We start from the raw sequence: 19,122 nt of genomic DNA, 5'->3' as shown, positions 1-19,122 counted from the left end.
AACAAACACTTGGAGAAACCTTGCCATATTCTAGGCACCTTGTCAGGTGCTATAGTCAGATGCAGGCTTATTATCTAACAATTCAGGCTAATGAGTGCCAAGCAACTGACCATTAAGGTAGAACATCTTTGGGAAAAAAGGAAGCCAAGAAGACTGGAGGGATTTAGTGTGGTCTAAGGTGGGCAGAAGTCTTACTGGAGGAGGTGGCATTTCAGGTAGGTAGGTCTTATAGAGAAACAGACGTGTAGGCAAATGACTGGGGAGAAAGTCTTTCTCACTGAGACAATGGGCATCACAGGGCAGGTCAGTGTAGTGGGGCAGGGAGCAGGGAAGCTATAAGGGGTGCTGGAGGCTTTGCAGTGGCAGGACTTGGGATGAGGTCCAAACCCCAGAGACCCCTTTATACATCACTGTGCTATTCAAAATAATCCTGTTACGTTGCAAAACCAAGGGAGGCTTGGGGGGCTCTGGGTAGGGTTGTCGCTCCCATCTGTTACTGAGAGAATGTGGGGTGGGGGGCTCTGGGGAAGGATCTCCCTTCCTACTTTCTGTACCCCAAAGTACACCCCCCTCTGGCCACCCTTTGCAGGACAAAAGCTTCAACAATTCTAAGGCTTTGGTAAACCCTTTGGGGCAGTCACCTGACCAGCCTTTTAGAAACCCAGATCATAGGAACAGCACCTCCCTTCTCAGATGGTCCTCACTCCCCCAAGTAAGTCAGCCCTGTATCCTAGGACTTTAATCCTGTTCTGGGTCAAATGATCTGTACCTTTCTCCCAAACTGGCTGTGGCTACAGGAAGAAATTGAGGGTGGCTGACTTTGAAAGTGGTTACACTGCAAATGAAATGTATTAATGCCAAGTCCAGACATATACCTAAGTGGTGACTCTTAAATTTTGTCTTTTAATAGTTTAAAATCAAGATTGCCACTTAAAACATGAAAGCTGGAGTAAGACGCAGAGTTTGCTTGTGTTCCTTTTGGATAATCTCAAAGTACCAGGCAACTTGACCTTTCTGGACCTATGTTCCCTTTGCTTGCCTCTCTGGGCCCCTTCATTTGATATACATACAACTGACATCAGCTGAGGCCCCAACATGTTTCCCGGACTGCTCAGGCCGAAACCCACACTGCTTCCAAGGTGAGGAGAGCTAGGAGCCCACACGTGCCTCCTCCCCCCGCAGACCCCTGTTTGCTGGGAGGCCCTCCCCAGGACAGCCTTGCCTCGAGGACCCTAGAACACAAGGCAGGCACTGAGAAAAGAGGCTCTGTGCAGAGAGGTTTTAATATCCTCCTGCTTTTAATAGCTTTCCCTGAGATGGAAACTTGGGTTGAAATGATTTGCAGCTCTCCAGATTTTTCTGAGAGTGTGTGTGTATTTGAGTTTATTTTTAGCCACAGGGGTTCATTCCGTGCCAAAAAAACCTGCTTAAATAAAACCAAGATTAATATTTTTACTTAACGGAAAGATTTAGTCAGGACAGGCTTTGAACTAGAGACTCCCTATCTTGATTTGGGAGTGCATCTTAACTGTCTGGTCCTGGCTTTGACACCAACAAAAAAAGGCCTTTGAAACTGACAGAGAGAAGTGCCCTCAGGGGACCAGGGTAGGATGCCCGGAAGAGCCTATTGTGAGACTTCTCCAAGGGGCACTCTTCCTCACAGGGGTGCCCCTCCCTGCTCCCCTCCTGTTCTCCAGGGCCATCTTCCTGGAAAGGTGGGTAAGTGGGTCCTGGCTCCGCTCAGAGCCTGGCTGGGATTCTGCCTCACTCCTAACTCCTTCCTTAGACCCTCCCCATCAGATCTGGTCCAGGCTTCTGCTTCCTCTGGATTCAGATAAAGCAAACAGAGTCTTTGCTTGGGGATGGGCTAAGGCCTAGATCCGCTGTCTAGGGAGCTCCAGCTGCCCCTCCCCTTGAACAGACCTCACCCCTCTTTGTGCGATGCCAGCTCTTTGTTCTTGCTCCTACTGCTGTGTTTGCTCTCCTTGAATACCATTTACCTGTTTCCTTGCCTCTGAATTCCCCAGGGCCTTATTTATCTCCTTGTCCCTGTGAGGCTAGCACAGTACTCCACAAATGATTGTTGAACAGATGTTTATCTGGCCCTATAACCTGAGAACCGCTATTAACCCCTTCTGATGGAATAAGGTTCAGAAAGACTTGGTCATAGGCCAAATCTTACCCAGAGGAGTCATTTATCTTTTTTTTTTTTTTTTAAATCACCCTTCATGTATGTGGCCCTTTAACTTCATACATTCAGCAGATATATAGTAGGTACTTCTTACATGCCAGGCTCTCCCTGGTTGCTCAGGCTATAGTAGTTAGTAAAGCAAAGAACCCGCCCTCTCGTGAGGCTTGCATTCTAGTGAACAGCACATGGATACAGATTATGTCAGCTGGTGACCAGTGCTATGGAGCACAGAGAGGCTGGCCAAGGGTGACAGGGAATGCATGAGGGAAGATTACGGGGGGTCATGGAGGCCCCCTGACCAGGTGACAATCGAAGCAGGTGAGGGAGTGAGCCATGTGGCTTTGGAAGGAAGAGTGTTCCAGTAGGGGGAACTGCAAGGGCAGAGGCCCTGAGGTGGTATTTGGGAGGTGCACAAGGAGTAGAAGGCTGGGGCTAGAGTGGAGCAGGTTGCCATTTCCAAAGATAAGGAAGGTAACGGGACCATGGGTGAGTGAGGGGCATTTTCAGGAGCTCTGTTTTGGAAGGATTGAGTTGGAAATGTCCTCTTAGACCTCCACGTATAAGGGGATACTAAATGTAGACTCATGTTGTGGGGGCTCTGGGGTTGGATGATGCATAAATGGGAGCTGCTAGTGTACAGAGGTACAAAGCCATGAGCTGGGTGGAAGTGAGAAGAGGATAACCCACAACTGCCCAGATTGAACACGTGGAGGTCACCAGTGACCTCGACGAGAGCTGCTTTGATGAAGAGAAAGAGGGAGCTTAGGTCATGGCAAGAACCTTTCCAGGTTGGTAATCATCACCCTGACCTAGAAACCAGGATGGGAAGTGACTTGCCCAGTGTTACAGAGTGACAGAGCCCTGACTGTATCCAAGTCCACACGTTCCAGGCCTGCTCATTCCATGTTTTGTTGATCTGAACTTTCAGCCTCCAAGTCTTTGGAGAGAGGCTTTTGGGGTTTGGGTGTGGTGACACATGGGCTGGAAACCAGAAGGATCTGAGTAGGGTAGGCCTTCAGGTGTCTGCCATCCACCCTTCATTCCAAAGGCCTTTTCCTCAAACCTGGACATCAACAAAGTATCCCCAAAGAGGCAGCAGATAATTGTGAAGAACTCTGGCAAGGGTCATTGGAGGAAGATACCAAAGATCGTCAGGGGGATGAGGAAATGCTGGATCAGGGCTCTTGCTGTCTTCCTCTGATCAGTACATTTCAGAACCTTCAAGTAATCACCATCAGCAGCATAATAGTATATCATCTGTTTGGCTTCAGGGTTACAAAGTGCCTTTTTACATATACATTGTCTCATCTAATTAATCAGTCTAATTAACTTCAGACCCATAGTGTTGTGAGAAACCTCAGGGATCCTCAGGATTTGTGGTTTCTAAGTTATTTTATTTTCTTCCTTAAAAGCCTTGCTGGAAAGCACATGATGATATTCTGTTCTACTACTGATGGTGATTACTTGTAGATTCTTATTACCAATCTGAGCGCACATGTGTGAGTAATTGGGAGAGAATGGTGGGGTGATCAAAGGGATGGGGGTCACTGGGGGCTTATCAGGGGGGCCTTCCTCCTAGGGACAAATCCACCTCTCTGATCCTTACCAGAGCAGACAGTGGGGGTGGGGAGGTGCAGAAAATTATGAAATGTTTTGCAATCAGTACAAATCCCATGAAAAGGCTTTAGGCAGTCCACTTTCTTATGGGACCCACCAATTTTTGTTCTGCTGGGATGCAAAACCACCCTCAGGGTACCTGATCTTATTCTTCATGGTTGGAAAACGGGGACAATAATAGCCATCTTAAAGAGTTATCTTAAGAATAGAGCAAGATAGCATGCATGAATGCTTGGCACATGGGAGGGGCTTAATGAATAGTAGTTACTGTTATGAGTGTGTTCTAGTCCCTCCCTCTCCCCTAGACTTACAGACATGATGTAATGAAATGCAGTGGGCTGATGGTTAATGAATGGCTGGGCAGCTGCTGGAGCAAGGAAGCCTGGCTCTGCCTTCTTTGGATAGGCTAAAATGCAGTATCTCCATGGGGCACAAGACCAGAGAATTGCCTAATGGGCTGAGCCAGATGGGCTGTGGGCCTGCCTTGCTGTGGGTTTCTTGCTTATTGTCTTTGTCATGAGCTCTTGGCCTCAGAAAGGCCCGTGTGGATGGCAACCAGGAAATGAACATCAAATGACTATCAGACACTTCCAAACCCCTCTTTTCTTCCAAGTCCAAGTCGAAAGCCTGGTAAGCCCGTAGTCTAGGCCTTTACGCTTACCTAGATCCTGCCTGGTAGGGTCCTATCAGAAGAACATTCCCCTTCCTAGGGTTAACTCTAACAGTGACTTCTGCTTTTGGAGAAATTCATCCTACCTGCTGGGCAGGTGTGCCTTACCTACATCGCAGTCCTCCTAAAAACCATACCTCAAGTCAGCAAAGTCATTCTATAGGGCCTTCAGAGAGACAGGAATGGGAGCAGAGTGTGTGTGTGTGTGTGGGTGAGGGGCACTTGTGTGTGTGTGTGTGTGTGTGTGTGTGTGGTAGAGAAAGTATCTCACTTATTTGATGGCTAAATCAACTCCTTTACCATGGGGAAGATCTATAGTTCTGTCAACAGGATCCCAAGATCTAAGACGGGCAGAATCCATGGTCTTAAGTTGGTATACATTAATTCATTTAAGGGATCCTTGATCTAAAATCCAGCCAAACTTTGCCTTCCAACCTGCTGGCAGAAAAGTCCAACCATCAGATCAGGGTAAAAAGGTCTGGACTTGATTGAAGGTAGTTGTATGGGAGGTGGAAGGAGAGGGTAAGAGGCAGGGGCTTTCTCGTGGGCATCTTGTCCCCCTCTGCATATGCTGACAAAGAGGAGATGTACAACTTCTGGACACCGCAGTAAGCTGCATTGGGAGCTGAATCTTGTTTGCCACTGGAATTGTTTTTTGTTCAAAACTTGTGCTGCTTGTGGTCTACATTACTATGGATGGAGGTGGGGGCAGGCAGCACCCAATTATATTTCTGGAAGGGATGGATGTGCCTCGTTTCTCTTGTTTTTGCAAGCTCTTACTAGCCCTCCTCACAAAAATTATTTAAAGAAAGAGAATTATATAGAAATATACCTTTACATCTGGATCCTCAGGTGTATGATATATTTAAGAGGGCCCTACATATATTTACAGGTCTATGTGCCAATTATATAAGCACACATAGCCTGGTCAGTTTCTTCTTACAGACTTTTTTTTTTTTTTTTTCCTTACAGACTTTAAAGTGAAAATACTGTTTACTCTGTTTTCCTTTGACCTCCATATCCCTGGAAGCCCAGCTTCCTTTCCCGGGGCATAAGAGGCTCCAAAACTGAGATTCAAGCTGTTCGTCATTGCCCCTTTCTCTGACTGGTGCTTTCAGACACCTTGGAGGTTAGCCCTCTAGCCATGAACTTTTAAACTTTGTCTTCCCACTAGACTGTCTCTGTGGAGGTAGGAAATGGGACTTCTATTTCTCGTCATCATGCCCACCAGCACACCAACCCAGCTCATTCCTGTGTTGGCTTAGCTGCCGGGGGACACTGGGAAGACAGTGTGGGGCCACATTCCAGCAGGAAGGAAAATAAAGAAAACCTTTGTCTAGCCCAGCCCATCTGTAAAGCTGGCTTCTAGCCACTACACCAAGGTGGCGGGAACAGACCACAAGCTGCCAGCTCTAAGTTTGGAAACTGTCTTCTGTTGTTGTTGGAGAACCATGACCTTCCACACCTCCGCTGTCTACTGTGGCCCTGAGGCCAGAGAATGTTCAGGAGCACCCTTACTGCCAGACAGGAAAGTACAAAATAGCACACATTTGCATTGCAGAGGAGAAACCGAAGCAAATAAAGACATATTAATTCAGAACTAATGGGCAGATTTGAGGTTGGCTGGTGTTTTTACTCTGGAAGAACTTTGTGAATCTCTCTGGGAGAGCAGAATATTACTTAGTTTTAGTTCAGTGTAGTACAGTTTTGTTTTTATAAAGAAAAAAACTGGTGTGGCCTCCATGCTGGGCCTTCCCTGCCAGCCTTTCTGGACCATAACCGTGTGATCGAGTTTGGTTCTGGTAGGCTGCTCTTGGGTCACATGTGGGTGATGAGATAGGGCAGGTGATGAGGTGGGTGCTCCAGACTTAAAAATACCTGGTATGTTTGTTTTGACCAGTTTATGTGTGTTCCCCTACCTCTCCCTGAAATTCTGCATGGCCAGATATTTTGAGGAGTTTGCCTTTCTTCCCATCCCAGAGAGCACCCCCAGGCCTTAGCTTATGGCGTATGTTAGAAGACAATGAAACTCAGACAAGTAACAATAGAGGTCACTGGTAGGGGTGTTATTCTAACAGCAGTGACAGCAAACGCACCATTGCCAGTGTCTACATGTAACCCTCACAGCATGAGGTTTATGAGGAATTGCTGTAGATTAGGAAATGAAGACAAAGAAGGGTTTAATGACCTCCTTAAGGCCATGCGACACCACTGCTGGGATTCGAACCCAGGTGTCAGGCTCCAGAGCCCTGGCTCTTCCATGCTGCTGCTCCACTAGAATTAGGACATCGCTTGTAAGCCACGTGATGGGCATTGGGCCAAGACAATCAGAAAGATTTAGGAGAAATGAGGTTGGGGACACACGGGTTTGCCTGAGGCCGCATGGTAGTGGTGGAACGAAACACAAATGTGGCTTCCTGACTACAGAAACTGACTCCCTTTTCACTGAACAGTTCTCAGATGAAAAGGTTCCAAGCTCAGGCCATTTCAGGGTAAGGAAGGAATTGGCTAGCTGTGTGTGCAGAAGCTTCCAGAAGTACCTAGCTTTATGGGACAGGTCTGCTTATGACATGTTATGTCTAAATGAAGTCAAGTCATTTTTGAGCCAGGGAAGGGGAGAAGTTGCTATTTAAAGAAATCCGTTTTGCAATTTCTTCCCCCCAAGGCAAAGACTCACTTGGTAGTTTACCTTCTGTGTTAATGAAGCGGCAGAGGATGGAGCCAAATCAATTCAGGAAGAATCAATAGTAAAGTCCTGGCAGATATGCTCTCTGTCCAACAGTTAAGCTGTTACAACCTGACTGTGGGAGTTGCTGTAGAGGAAATAGTCCCTGGGCCTCTGGGAGGCTGGCTCCCTGCCAAGGATGCTGCTACAAAGTTAGACAAAGAGGTGGAGGCAGAATCTTGAGGGAGCTTTGCCTGGAATCTTGCCAACCTCTCGTTTTTGCAGTGGACTTGGAAACAGCCACTAGCCTTCTCCCAATCTGAGCTGTGTCTGCTAAATTGCTAACTTCGCCAATGGGCTCTGTGTTTTACCCTCCCTGGCAAGAAGTTCTGGAGGGGCTGTTGGTTCATCTGGGTCTTGACTTCATGTCTGATAAGAAGAGTAGGGTCCCAACTCGTTTGGAGAGGAACGGGACAGAATCCAGTTGGGATGGTGGAGATTGTTTCCTAATAAGGGTTTTGTTTTGTTTTTAGAGATTAGAGTCAATGAATTGGGAAATGTGGTGGGACATCCAAAATGGGGAAGGATAACAGGGATAACAGAGCCATCAGAATGGGCAGGTGTGTGTGTGTGTGTGTGTGTAGGGTATTCTGTTCAACAGACATTTATTCAGGACCTACTCTTTTTAGGAGCTAAGTATAACTGGAGGTTAAAAAAAAAAAGTGACAGGATCTTAGAACTGGAAGAGTTCAATGTGTGACTCAAAGCATGGCCACTATATATGCAAAATCCATTCCATTCTGGGAAAGGTCCTAGCCTGAGAGCTTCCAGAACCCCTTGATGGAGACTCTCTCTATCCCTATGGAAGCCCCTCCCTGTTTCTTGCCAGTTTTTGTTATTAGATGCCTTTTGGGGGGGGGGTTGAGCTAATGAACACAACTTATCTGCAGTTTCTGAATTGTCTTTAAGATCTGTCCGTTACTCTTCCATGTGCGAGCTCCATAAATATCTGAAGGCAGATACTGGGTGCTTCCTTTTCATGTAAAATACAAAAAAAATGCACAGCCTCTTATAATCTCTAAGTAAATCCCTCCCTTCTCTGTGTTTTTACTGCATGTAGTAAATGCCTATCTTCCAGCCTTCCTCAAGTTGGGTCTACTTTTCCTGTTCATAGTCCATTGGTATTTACTGAGCAACTCCTTTCTGCCAAACGTTGTACTAAGAAATTTCAGAAGATCTTTTCTTTAATCTTCATTCCAATTTTTTTATATAGGTAGTTATACCCTCTTTCCAGAGGAGAAAACTGAGGTTCAGAAGAGCAAGTGGCTTCACTTCTCTGTCAGTTTCCTTGTCTGTATTATGTGAATGGTGATACTGCCCATCTAAGCTGTCTTGAGGAGTAAATGCATGAGATGTACTACTGCATAGAGTTGGTATGTGATAGATGGGAGCGAATTTTAATGGCAGCAACCCTTCTATCATCAGCGCATGCAATTTTTGGTGATGATGATGATGATATGATGAAATCAATAATGTTTATGTAACATATACCGTGTGGAAGACACGGCACTGAGTTTCACATGTGTTATCTTACCTAATGCTTTCAGTTCAGGAGATTGGTGCCATTATTATCCTGGCTTTACATAGGAGGAAATGGGAGGCCAGAAGCAAAATTCCTTGCCCACAGTCATGATAGCCATACAGAGCAGAGCTCTGTTGATTCCTGAGCTCCTACCCCCAACAGCTCCCTCCTCCACCACATCCTTACTGAGCTACGCTTTACTGCATACTTTGCCATCTAAGTGCTGCGAACCAAGGGCCCCATCAGAATGCTTACCAGCTACAGAGAGCGGCTGGGATGCTTTGCATATCCTGCAATATCCTTTGCAATCCTGCAGGCCCATCAGGACTCAGTGAATATATGCATGCAAAGGAGAGCCCCATATGAGATAGCATTCAGGAAGAGGTCCTGGTGGAAAGACAATAGTTCTGGGAGACCAGGCAATTGCCAGATGGACAATGGAGGATGGCAAGAGGCTCTAACAAAAGCAGTAGATTTTCGATTATGGTAAACCCACAGGGTCAAGAAACTCCTCCAGGGGTGAATGCAGCCTAGGATTTTCCAGGGTTGGCAACTGTGAACATTTGGGATAATTAAGTCGAATGATGACTGCCTGCCTTCATTCTTCCATTCCTCTCCCCACCCCCGCCCCCAACCAGTGTCTCTCATCTGAATTCTTACTTTTATAAACACAATCATCTATTCAAGTTGGCCCAGAGATAAGAAAGCAATTCCAGGCACTCAACCTGAGATGTGATCCCTGATGTGGTTCAAGTCTTCCTAACCTCTTTCCTGTCTGTATCTTGCCTTTTTCTGCAGTGATCCGGGCCAAGGTGGTAGGGAAGAAGCTGGTGAAGGAAGGGCCTTTTGGCACGCTGGTCTACACCATCAAGCAGATGAAGGTGAGTCACAGAATCCAGCTCCAGGAGAGCTCTTTGTTTTTTTTGGCAGCAGAGTCCTAGGTAGGGGAGGCTAGGTGGGTGTGCATAACCCTCCCCACTGCTGGAGAGGGCATTGCTAAGGCAGAAGAAATGATGGCAGGAAGTTGGGGGGGAGGTGGCTGCTTCACCCTAGAGCCAGTGCAAGTGGAGTCCCTCAGAGACCATTGTTAAGAGGCTCAATTCTGGAACCAGATGGCAGACAGCCTTGTTCCCTGGCAACTGCAAGACCCTGGCCAAGTCAGTGCCCCTCTCTGGGTGTCAGTCTTCCCATCTGTAAAATGAGGGGACATAGGACTAGTTTGTCTTACAGGCTCTTCTTCGGAGCTCTCAGTTTTGAGTTTCAAGAGTGCCTACTGGTCTTATGCAGTTGCTGAGGTTACCATTTATGTTTAACTCCTCGAATCTCTACGCTGAACTTTGGCTGATCACAGGAAACGTATCCTGGAGTAGGAACTGCATCCTCTTTCCCTGTTTTCCCAGAGCTTGCCTCCCAGCTGCTTAGCACTGTTTACTAAGCATATTCATATTACTGAACATATTCCTGAGCATATTAACATTATAAAGCACACTAAGGAAGTCCACCTTACCAAAAAGAACATCAGATTTGAAACCTGCAGAACCTGCTTCTGTATCTCAGCTCCACTCCCAAATAGCCTGCTTACCTTGGAATTCCCCCCTTTCCTGGACCTCTGTTTTGCCACCTGTTAACAGTGCAGGGTTGGGCGTAGTGCCCCTAAGAGCCCTTCCAGCTCAGGCATTTCAGGATTCTAAGTGCCCTGGGACATGTGTGGTGTTACTTCTAAGCAAAAGCTGCTCTGGGCACTGGAAAGAGGTACTTGTGTTTGTCTTAGCACAGAGGACTCACTCTGGTACTCACTCACCCTGAATGGCTCAGCAGCTGCTCCATCACCCCACATTTGTAAGCACCCCCCTATGTTTAGTACCCTGTGCCAGGAGCATGGAGGCCACGAGGAAGATGGGTTTCCTATGTTCAGGAAGTATAGTCAGGTCAGGAGAGAAGACCCAAGACACATGGGCATGACTACTCAGAAGTTCAATATGGGGTATGCTCAGGTCCAAGTGGACTGCCAGTCCTTTTACTCACTGCCCATATTTGCATCCCCAGAAACTAAAGCAGGACATGGCTCACAACAGGGACTTGGTGGATGTTTATCCATCTAATGGAGAAATGATGTTGAGACCCTACTGGCCTGAAAACTCCCCAGCGGAGACAAGGCTTGACACCCAGGTACCGCCCACAGCCTATGGGTGTACCCAACCATCCTGGAGGCAGACTTCCAGGCCTCATTATTCCTGCATCCTGAGGCCTGAGGTTTGATGTACTACATTTGTGGAACCTGTTGCTTTCCATTCAACTTTGGAAACGCCCACAGCCTTCTGGTTATGTAATGTCCAGAGTCAGCCCTGGCTAGGTGCCCTTGGCTGCCCAAGTCTGGTCATGGGACCAGCTTATGTCTTCAGACAGCCATGGGGAGAGAGGAGTTGGAGGGGAGAACCAAGAAGATCAACAACAACCAAAGAAACCCCCACTGTATGCCCCCCACCCCCGCAGCCAGCAAGCAAAAATGCTGAAGCATGTTAGACAAAGCAGGGGTTCAGGCAACACTCCCTTCCCACTCTGGGACAACTCATCACATTATGGACACTCTGGCCAGCAGATCTGAGGAAACAGCTGGGAGACAGTGGTTCCTAAACTTGCCTAGCTTCCCTCTTCCTTCTGGGTGTGGAGACCAGGGTGATCAGAATGTCCCATTCCTCCCCTTACTGGTGTCAGGCCAGCCTCTGGTAGGGAGGTGTTTGGAGGCCAAATTACATTTCTTCACCCATCAGCTTCAGAGCACGCACACACACACACACACACACACACACACACACACACACACTCCTAGGCTGGTGGCATCACACTATCCATTCACTGTCCTTTACCCGGACTCATGCAACCAGGGTGCTGGGCACTGGGAAGTAAAATTCCTTGTTCTACTTCTGACACAGGTTCAAAGGGGAAATGACTTGCCCAGTCATGCATTTAATTAAAGACAGATCTCATTCCCAAGCTAAGGTGCTGGGATTCCTTCCCAATCCTGTGTGTTCTTTATATGGCTCCCAAAATTTCCCCACCATCTCGCTTTGATCATCAAACACTATGTAACGCCATTTATTAACTCTGCCCCTCCTACCAGCCCAATATTAGATAACTCATAGAAGGGTCGTTGCCCTTCTGTCCTGAGAGGCTACTGAATTCTGCTGTTCTCCGGGAGCACTTTGCTAATCAGGTATGGGGTATAAGGATTGGAGTAGTTTGTCTAAGCATTCCCCTCCCTTCCTTCTCTCTCTCTATGCTGTGAGAGAGTTCTCTTCTCTCACAGAGGCACTCTTCTCACTCAGCACTGTGCTTCAGGCTACCAGGATAAAATTTCAGGATAGCAGGTTAATATTTGTTATATTTGTTATAACGAATATGAGACTCTATTCAAGTGACATGTACTGAGCATTTACTGTGTATCAGGCATTCTGCTAACCCTTTGCATGGAACAGTCCTCATAACAACCCTATGAAGTAGATATACATTATCCTCTATTTTACAGGTGAGGCAGCCCCAGACTTGGAAAGTTCATGTAACAGTCAAGTTCATAGGACTAGAAAGTGGCAGACGCCAGGGAAGCTATAGAGCCTTTGCCAACAGAGAGATTACAGAGCAGTGGAGCTGCAGGCTGATTCATCATTCCTGCCCCCTTGGGGGCCCACCCCACCCCATCTGTATGTAGTTTCCCCAGGGAACAAAAAGAGGTTAGTTTGCATTTGTCCGTTTGTCATCCAGCAGTGTAACTCTTGACTTGCAACATCCTGCAAAGGGTGCACTGAAAACTCTTTGTAGGAGGAAGAAGGAGAGGCCAGAGAGGGGAGCCTGTGTGAGTTTTGGCACTGGTCCCTGGGTGGCTTTGTTCTGGTAGATTAGAGAGTCTACCCCAGAGAGTCAGACGGGTGAGCAAGGGCTCCCTTAGAGCAGAACTCAAGGAGCTTGGAGAACGTGAGAATTGGAGCCACCCTGTCTCACCTCTCTCTTCTGTCTCAGAGTTCCCACCTCCTCCCTTCAAACTTCTCACCCAGATGAAAGGCGGGCAGACCCTCTCCCATATGCTAATTCCAGAATGTCTGGTACACATTATAGGCTTATCTCCAGTGTGCAGAAACCCACAGGTGTGTGTGGGGGGTATACAAATGTTAAGGGAGCTTATTGCAAAATCAAACTTGGAGATAGTTGGAGCGGTTGCCAGAATTGGTCAGTCTAATCTATCGGGACCTTATCTCTGGTCAGGACCATGAGAAAGCCATGGGCTCTGCCAGGAGCTGCATTTTATGCTGTGGAGACATGCTCCCAGGCTAACGTGGCAGGGGACAACACGTGGGGAACATTATGTCCCAGCTGGCCCTGGGCTGGGCTGGGTGGGGCGGGGTGGGGGGTCGGGGGAGATCCATGGGAAGGCGCACTGGTCATGTGCTTTGCATGTCCTGACTCTGGGCAGGACAGATTTGCTGGGCAATTGGAATGCTTGGCCCCTGGGGACTTCCTTCCTTCAGTGGTTTGTCTAATCAAATGAGCACTATTGCAAGGTCTCGCCTTTGAAGCTCCAGCTGGAAGCCTCTTTCCCCCCAGCTCACAGGGAGCCATTCTCCTTCTCAATGCCTGTAACTCTTTCTGGCCTGGGTATCTCAGCTAGCCCTCAACAGAGATGGCCTGCATTCTCACATGCACTGCTTCCCCTGCTAGACAGCCCATTCTATAAGAGAAAGACTTCTCTCATAGAGAAAGAAAGACTTTGGTTGCCCTTGGTATCTCAGTCAAGTATCTAATGTCTCTGAAACTCAGTTGCTCGGTCTGTAAATGAGAATAAAGTTGTGGGTTTAAAGGAGTTCATGGTGTAAAGCAGCATCCAGCACAGCGCTCAAATCCAGGCACGCCGGACATATTTGCTATGACGGTGACATTGCCTGCTGTCAATGCAGAGTGAAACCCAGGCACTCCACAAGAAATATTCAAAGGCCCCAGATTCAGAAATTTCTTTCTTACATTATTTGGTTCTTCACCCCAGGAAAACTAACTTCTTCAAACTTTTGTGTACATACTACCAAGATGGGATGTCCAGAGGCTTATAGAGTCCAATGTGCTGTGTGTCTACACATGACAGAACTTTATTCAGCCTTAATAAAGAAGGATATCCTGTCATTTGTGACAACATGGATGAACCTGGAGGATATTATGCTAAGTGAAATAAGCCAGACACAAAAAGACAAATATAGCATAAGCTCACTTTTATGTGGAATCTTAAAAAAAAGGTTGAACTTCTCACAGAAGCAGAGCAGAATGATGGTCACTAGAGGCTGGAAGGTGGTGTAAATGGGGAGATGTTGGTCAGAGGGTAAAAATTCTCAGTTCTACAAAACTAGAATGAGTAAAGTCTGGAGATTTAATGCATGGCATATGACTATAATTAATAATACCATACTGAAGACAAGAAATTTGCTAAGGAGAATCCCACACACACAAGGTAACTCTGGGAGGGATGGTTGTGTGAATTCTCTTGATTGTGGTGACCATTTCACAATGTATACAGATATCAAAACATCATGTTGTTACACTCTAAACATATGCATTTTTATTTGTCAGTCTCACTTCAATATGCTGGGGAGAGAGAGAGGGAGAGAGACAGAGAGAGAGAGAGAACACAACCCACTTAGTTTGAAGTTCAAACCCAGCTTTAAATCCCTGCATTAAGAGATAAGGTTGGGCAAAGAGATGGAGAAAGAAAAGGACTAAACCTTTCCCTCTGCTGATATGAACTGCAGTAGAACTAGTTTTAAGATAACTTTTACTGAATGTTGCACTCCATGTACTACTTTAAGTCACTTAGTTCTCAAAAACACCTTATGAAGAAAACACTTTGCCCCATTTTATGGATGAAGAAACTGAGACCCAAGGAGCTTAAGTGGCTGATAAGTGGCAGAGACAAGATTCAGACTGGCTGGTTGTTTCCAGAACCTGAGCTGACCATTAATCCTCCAATGCTTTGACTGGATTAGTTCACTTTTAATGTCTTTTCCAATTCTGAAAGTCTATGTTTCTCATGTCGAGGCATTACAAACCTATCACGACCCTCCTAAATTTGTCAAACCAATTCTCAGTCTCTATGAATATAGACCTAATGATACTTATAGGGTCGATATTTAGGTCAAGATGGGATTATTATAAAGAAAAGATAACAAAATGAGTACAATCTGCCTTTACCATATGGTTAAATTCAGAAGTGACCCTAAAAAAGGCAACACTGTACTTGTCAGACCTTATCGTTCATAATGCACAAACATCTTGATTCTGCATGCAAGTGCTACAAGCCATGCTGAAATCAAGATGCCTTCAAATTCAAAAGGAATGAGAACTCAACTGGGCAGCTTAAGTCACCGGACCCTAGACAGGGCCTTGATCCTCACTCATAAAGCAGAGAGTACATGAAAGGGAAAGACTGACAAGGTTGTACTGAGGCTCTAATGGTCTGAGTCTGAAAGCCCTCGCGTGAGGATCAAGTTGAAACATTTGCCAGGAACTCAAGGAACAGCCACACAGAGGAGAAGCTGCTGGACACAGGAGGGAGTGTGGAGAATGTTTTTTGAAGGCCACACTTGATGGCACACACAGAGCAGTGCTTTTAAGCATGGTTCCTGTTAAAGCCAGAGAGGCACCATCCATCACTGAGGAAGTGGGGGGTACGATGTGATCCGCCCCTGCTCCCCCACAGCATAATTGAAAACCGAGTGTGGACAGCAATTCTCACAGCACTTGGCTGCGTTTCCTCATTCAGCTGTTGAGCCTCTCGGGAGAAAGGGGTTAAAAGAGAGGCCAGGTAAATTAAAACCATCTGCACTGATGGTTGCACACAATTAGAACAGCATTCCCCTTAAAAAGACAGAGGCTCCCGAACTCTGTGGGTCCAACAGACCCTTTATAATGGTGGAGGTCCTCTGGACTACCTACCCCCACCAGCCAGTGCCCTCTTAAAACAAAATAAGGAGAAAACCCAGATCTTAGTGCAAATGGGAGGCACTTAGATGGGACAACAATGAGGTGATGTCTGGCTTTTTATTAATTACTGTAAGTAAATTAATAACGCATGCCAGGAACTAAGGGAGAGACATTGTCCTGTTGTAAACCCTTGGAGACCACCAGCCACCCTGGGCCCATGTGCTCTGAGAACCAGGGGCTAATGGGATTGGGCCACAACTTGGAGCCCCCTCCGACCCTTGCCACCTCACACAGTTAACAGTTTTCTAACAGATCTGAACCCATGTGAGACTCGTGGTTTTCACCTGGAATCACCAAGTGGGATCAGCCTCGTTATGGTCACACCAGTGGTTCTGATGACATGCAGATAAAGGAGGCACAACAGCCATAAAGAGCATTTGGCTGTACCAGAGGCCCTTGGGCATGAACTTGTGAAGCCACAGTGAGAGACAGCACAGCTTAGACTCTGGAGATGATTCTCCTGCCTGGAATCCTACCTCTGCCATTTGCCAACCATGTGGCCTTAGATAAGCCACTTTACCTGTCTGGGGCTCAGGCTCCTCATCTATGAAATGGACATAAATTGTTCCTGTCTCACGGGGCTATCATGGGAATGAGGTGGGTGAATACTAGAAGAGGATTTCTCAACTTTGGTACTGCTGATATTTGGGGCCAGATAATTCCTTGCTTTGGGGGCTGTCCCGTGCATCAGAAGGTATTTAAGAGCATCTCTAGCCTCTTCCCATAGATGTAAGTAGCAACCACCATTGCCTCCCACCTGTAACGATCAAAAATGTCTCCAGATATGGCCAAATGTCCCCGGGGGTGGGGGTAAAACTGCCTCCAGTTGAGAACCACTATGTTAGATTATGTTATAGATAAAAATGGCCAAGTATCGGCATTTTCATACAGTGCAACTTAGTAATTATAAAGTGTTTAGTTAAAAATCTAGAATTTTTGTGTATGTGTTTATATGCCTTATCTGGGGTAAATGAACCCAGTGCTTTCAACAGATGCTCAGAAAAATAAAAGCATGGAGAATCCTGGCCTGCGTTCTAACTTCCATCAACCAAACAGAATTTATGAGTCTTATCTGTAAGATGGGTACAATAATACCTACTTCCTTGGGTTCTTGGGAGGATACAGTGAGGGGAATGTAAGTGGAATGCTTTTACGTATTGAGAAATGTCCCAGAGATTTCATTAGAATGCTGGCCAGCTGCCTCCTTGGAACTTGGGGGCTAAGGTTGCTGAGGGAGGCAGGACCCCTTTCAAGCAAATTCTTTGGATTTCTGAAAAGGTGTTGGGATATGACCGGAGTATATATCTGGTGCAGTGTTGTGAAGATTTTGGAATAAGCGATGTGACTGGCTGGATAGGAAGGTTTTTCTGGAAAGGCACGAACGGTGGTTCAGACAAAAGGTGAATAGGTGGCTTTACCTGGAGTGAAGGCCCTGTGGTGGTTAGGTCAGTGACTGTGACTGGATCAGATCCCCACAGAACAAATGCCAGCAAGCTTTCGGAGCCCTGGTCCTCTCTCATGGCATTCCTTCTCCCACAGATGTACCGAGGCTTCACCAAGATGCCCCATGTGCAGTATATCCACACAGAAGCTTCGGAAAGTCTCTGTGGCTTGAAGCTAGAAGTCAACAAGTACCAGTACCTGCTGACAGGTAATGGCCAACTCTAGCATCTAGGGCAGGGTTTGGCCAAGGCCCACCAGTCCTTTGCTTCAGAAGGATAGAGAAGTAGCAGTTGACGCCCACGTGTCCTTAGGACCTTGGCCACCCACCCAATGAATTGTAAGGAGTATTGTGTAGAGTGCATCTCGCTTGGCTTGTGGTGGGAACTCGAGGATCTGCATGGAGACTAGGTTTTAGTCTTAGCTCCACCACAGGCCCCGCTGAGGAAATGTAATTTTGCCTAATTTTGCAGTTTCTCAGATTTACTATATTATATAAATAAAAAAGGATTGCTAGTACCCATTCTTCTATACCTCACAATCAATCTATTTATTGGGTCTACCTTTGAAAGTTGCCCACCTTTAGGCAGTCAATGTGGTAAAGGGAAAAAAAGGTCAAAACCAAGCAACCACTGATGAGGGAAGGGGTAAATTGACCTTAGTCCTAGCTCCAGCACTTTACGGGTTTAAGACCTTTTGCAAATCACTTAACCTCTCTGAGCTTTGTTTTCGCCACCTTGAAAATAAGGACACAGTTTGGTGTTGGGCAGGGTGAAACAAAATCATAGGATTAGAAAGTACTTAGCACAGTACCTGGTCTAAGGTGGGTACTCGGGGGTGAGAATTCTTTCGTGGCTGAGCTCTGGAAAAAACAACTCTCCTCTTGTCCTCTTTCCTCCTCTAGGCCGTGTCTATGACGGTAAGATGTACACAGGACTGTGCAACTTTGTGGAGAGGTGGGACCAGCTCACCCTTTCCCAGCGCAAGGGGCTCAACTACCGGTATCACCTGGGCTGTAACTGCAAGGTAAGCCCTGGAGAGGGCAGGCAGGGGCAGTGCTGGCTCACAGCCCCAGAAACATCAGTTCCTGCGGTACTGGGCACTGGGCCCTTGTGCTGAGAAGGGCATGAATGTTGGGCCAGGGCAGAAGGGCAAGTCTGAACCGGGGTGGTGAGGAATGTTGCCCCCAGGCTGAGCAATGAAGAAAGCGGGGGAAGAATGCCTTTCTGCTGTCATCGCTGCCACCATGCAGCCCAGTTGGCAGCTGCTGGGTCACAAGGACTCTTTAGCATCCCTGGCCCCTCCTGTGGTTCAAGGTTGTGGCAGGTGCAAGACCTTTACGCTGACAGGTCCTGTTGAGCAGTCTCAAGTGGACTCACCAGGGAGGTTGCCTCACTGGTGGCCCCTGCCACAGGTGGGCGAGCTGGCACAGGACTGCTGATACCAAATACCACAGGACATCACTCCTCAATCAGGCCTAATTTCTTGACTCAAGCACAAGGCCATGGCACACAGCCTTCCTGCTGTGGGAGGGAGCTGCACTGTTCTCTCACTAATTTTCACAACTCTGTGTGGTTTTAAATTACTACTATGCTCATTTTGCAGATGAGAAAATAGAGGTTCAGAGAGCTCAAGTAACTAGCCCCAGGTCACACAGCTCACTGAGTCTGGTTTCTCTCCCAGGGCAGCTGGATGCCCAAAGTTTTAATCTTTTTAATTCCTTAATTCCCACAACAGCTGAGATCGTTCATCCTTGCCTATAGAGGAAGCTCTCTCAAATGTCTAATTCCACCACTTTCGGGCTCTGTAACCTGGAGCAAGTTACTTAACCTCTCTGAGCCTCTATTTTCTTATCTGTCAAAGGAACTAAATCTGTGTTAAGAACTAAAGAGAATAACATAGAAACACTGAGCAGAATATCTGGTACACAGTGGTACTTA

General features: G+C 46.9%; 2 protein-coding genes across 4 annotated transcripts in view; one reads left to right on the top strand and one right to left on the bottom strand.

Moving 5' to 3' along the window:
• The window catches only part of SYN3 (synapsin III), a 458,389-nt gene that overhangs the window by 280,967 nt on the left and 158,300 nt on the right, over positions 1 to 19,122 (bottom strand). The gene's annotated exons all lie outside the window — the stretch shown is intronic.
• TIMP3 (TIMP metallopeptidase inhibitor 3) overlaps positions 1 to 19,122 on the top strand; it is a 56,751-nt gene that overhangs the window by 33,536 nt on the left and 4,093 nt on the right. Inside the window, exons 2-4 of the mRNA XM_044228492.1 lie at positions 9,524 to 9,606; positions 17,282 to 17,393; positions 18,087 to 18,208. Of these exons, the coding sequence (XP_044084427.1) occupies positions 9,524 to 9,606; positions 17,282 to 17,393; positions 18,087 to 18,208 (317 nt within the window). The remainder of the gene's footprint in view (positions 1 to 9,523; positions 9,607 to 17,281; positions 17,394 to 18,086; positions 18,209 to 19,122) is intronic.

The sequence above is a fragment of the Neovison vison genome, chromosome 12, assembly GCF_020171115.1.
Source record: "Neovison vison isolate M4711 chromosome 12, ASM_NN_V1, whole genome shotgun sequence".
In the NCBI taxonomy this organism is placed as follows: Eukaryota; Metazoa; Chordata; class Mammalia; order Carnivora; family Mustelidae; genus Neogale; species Neogale vison.
Note: the sequence above shows the minus strand (reverse complement) of the source record. Positions and strands in the feature narration are given on the sequence as shown.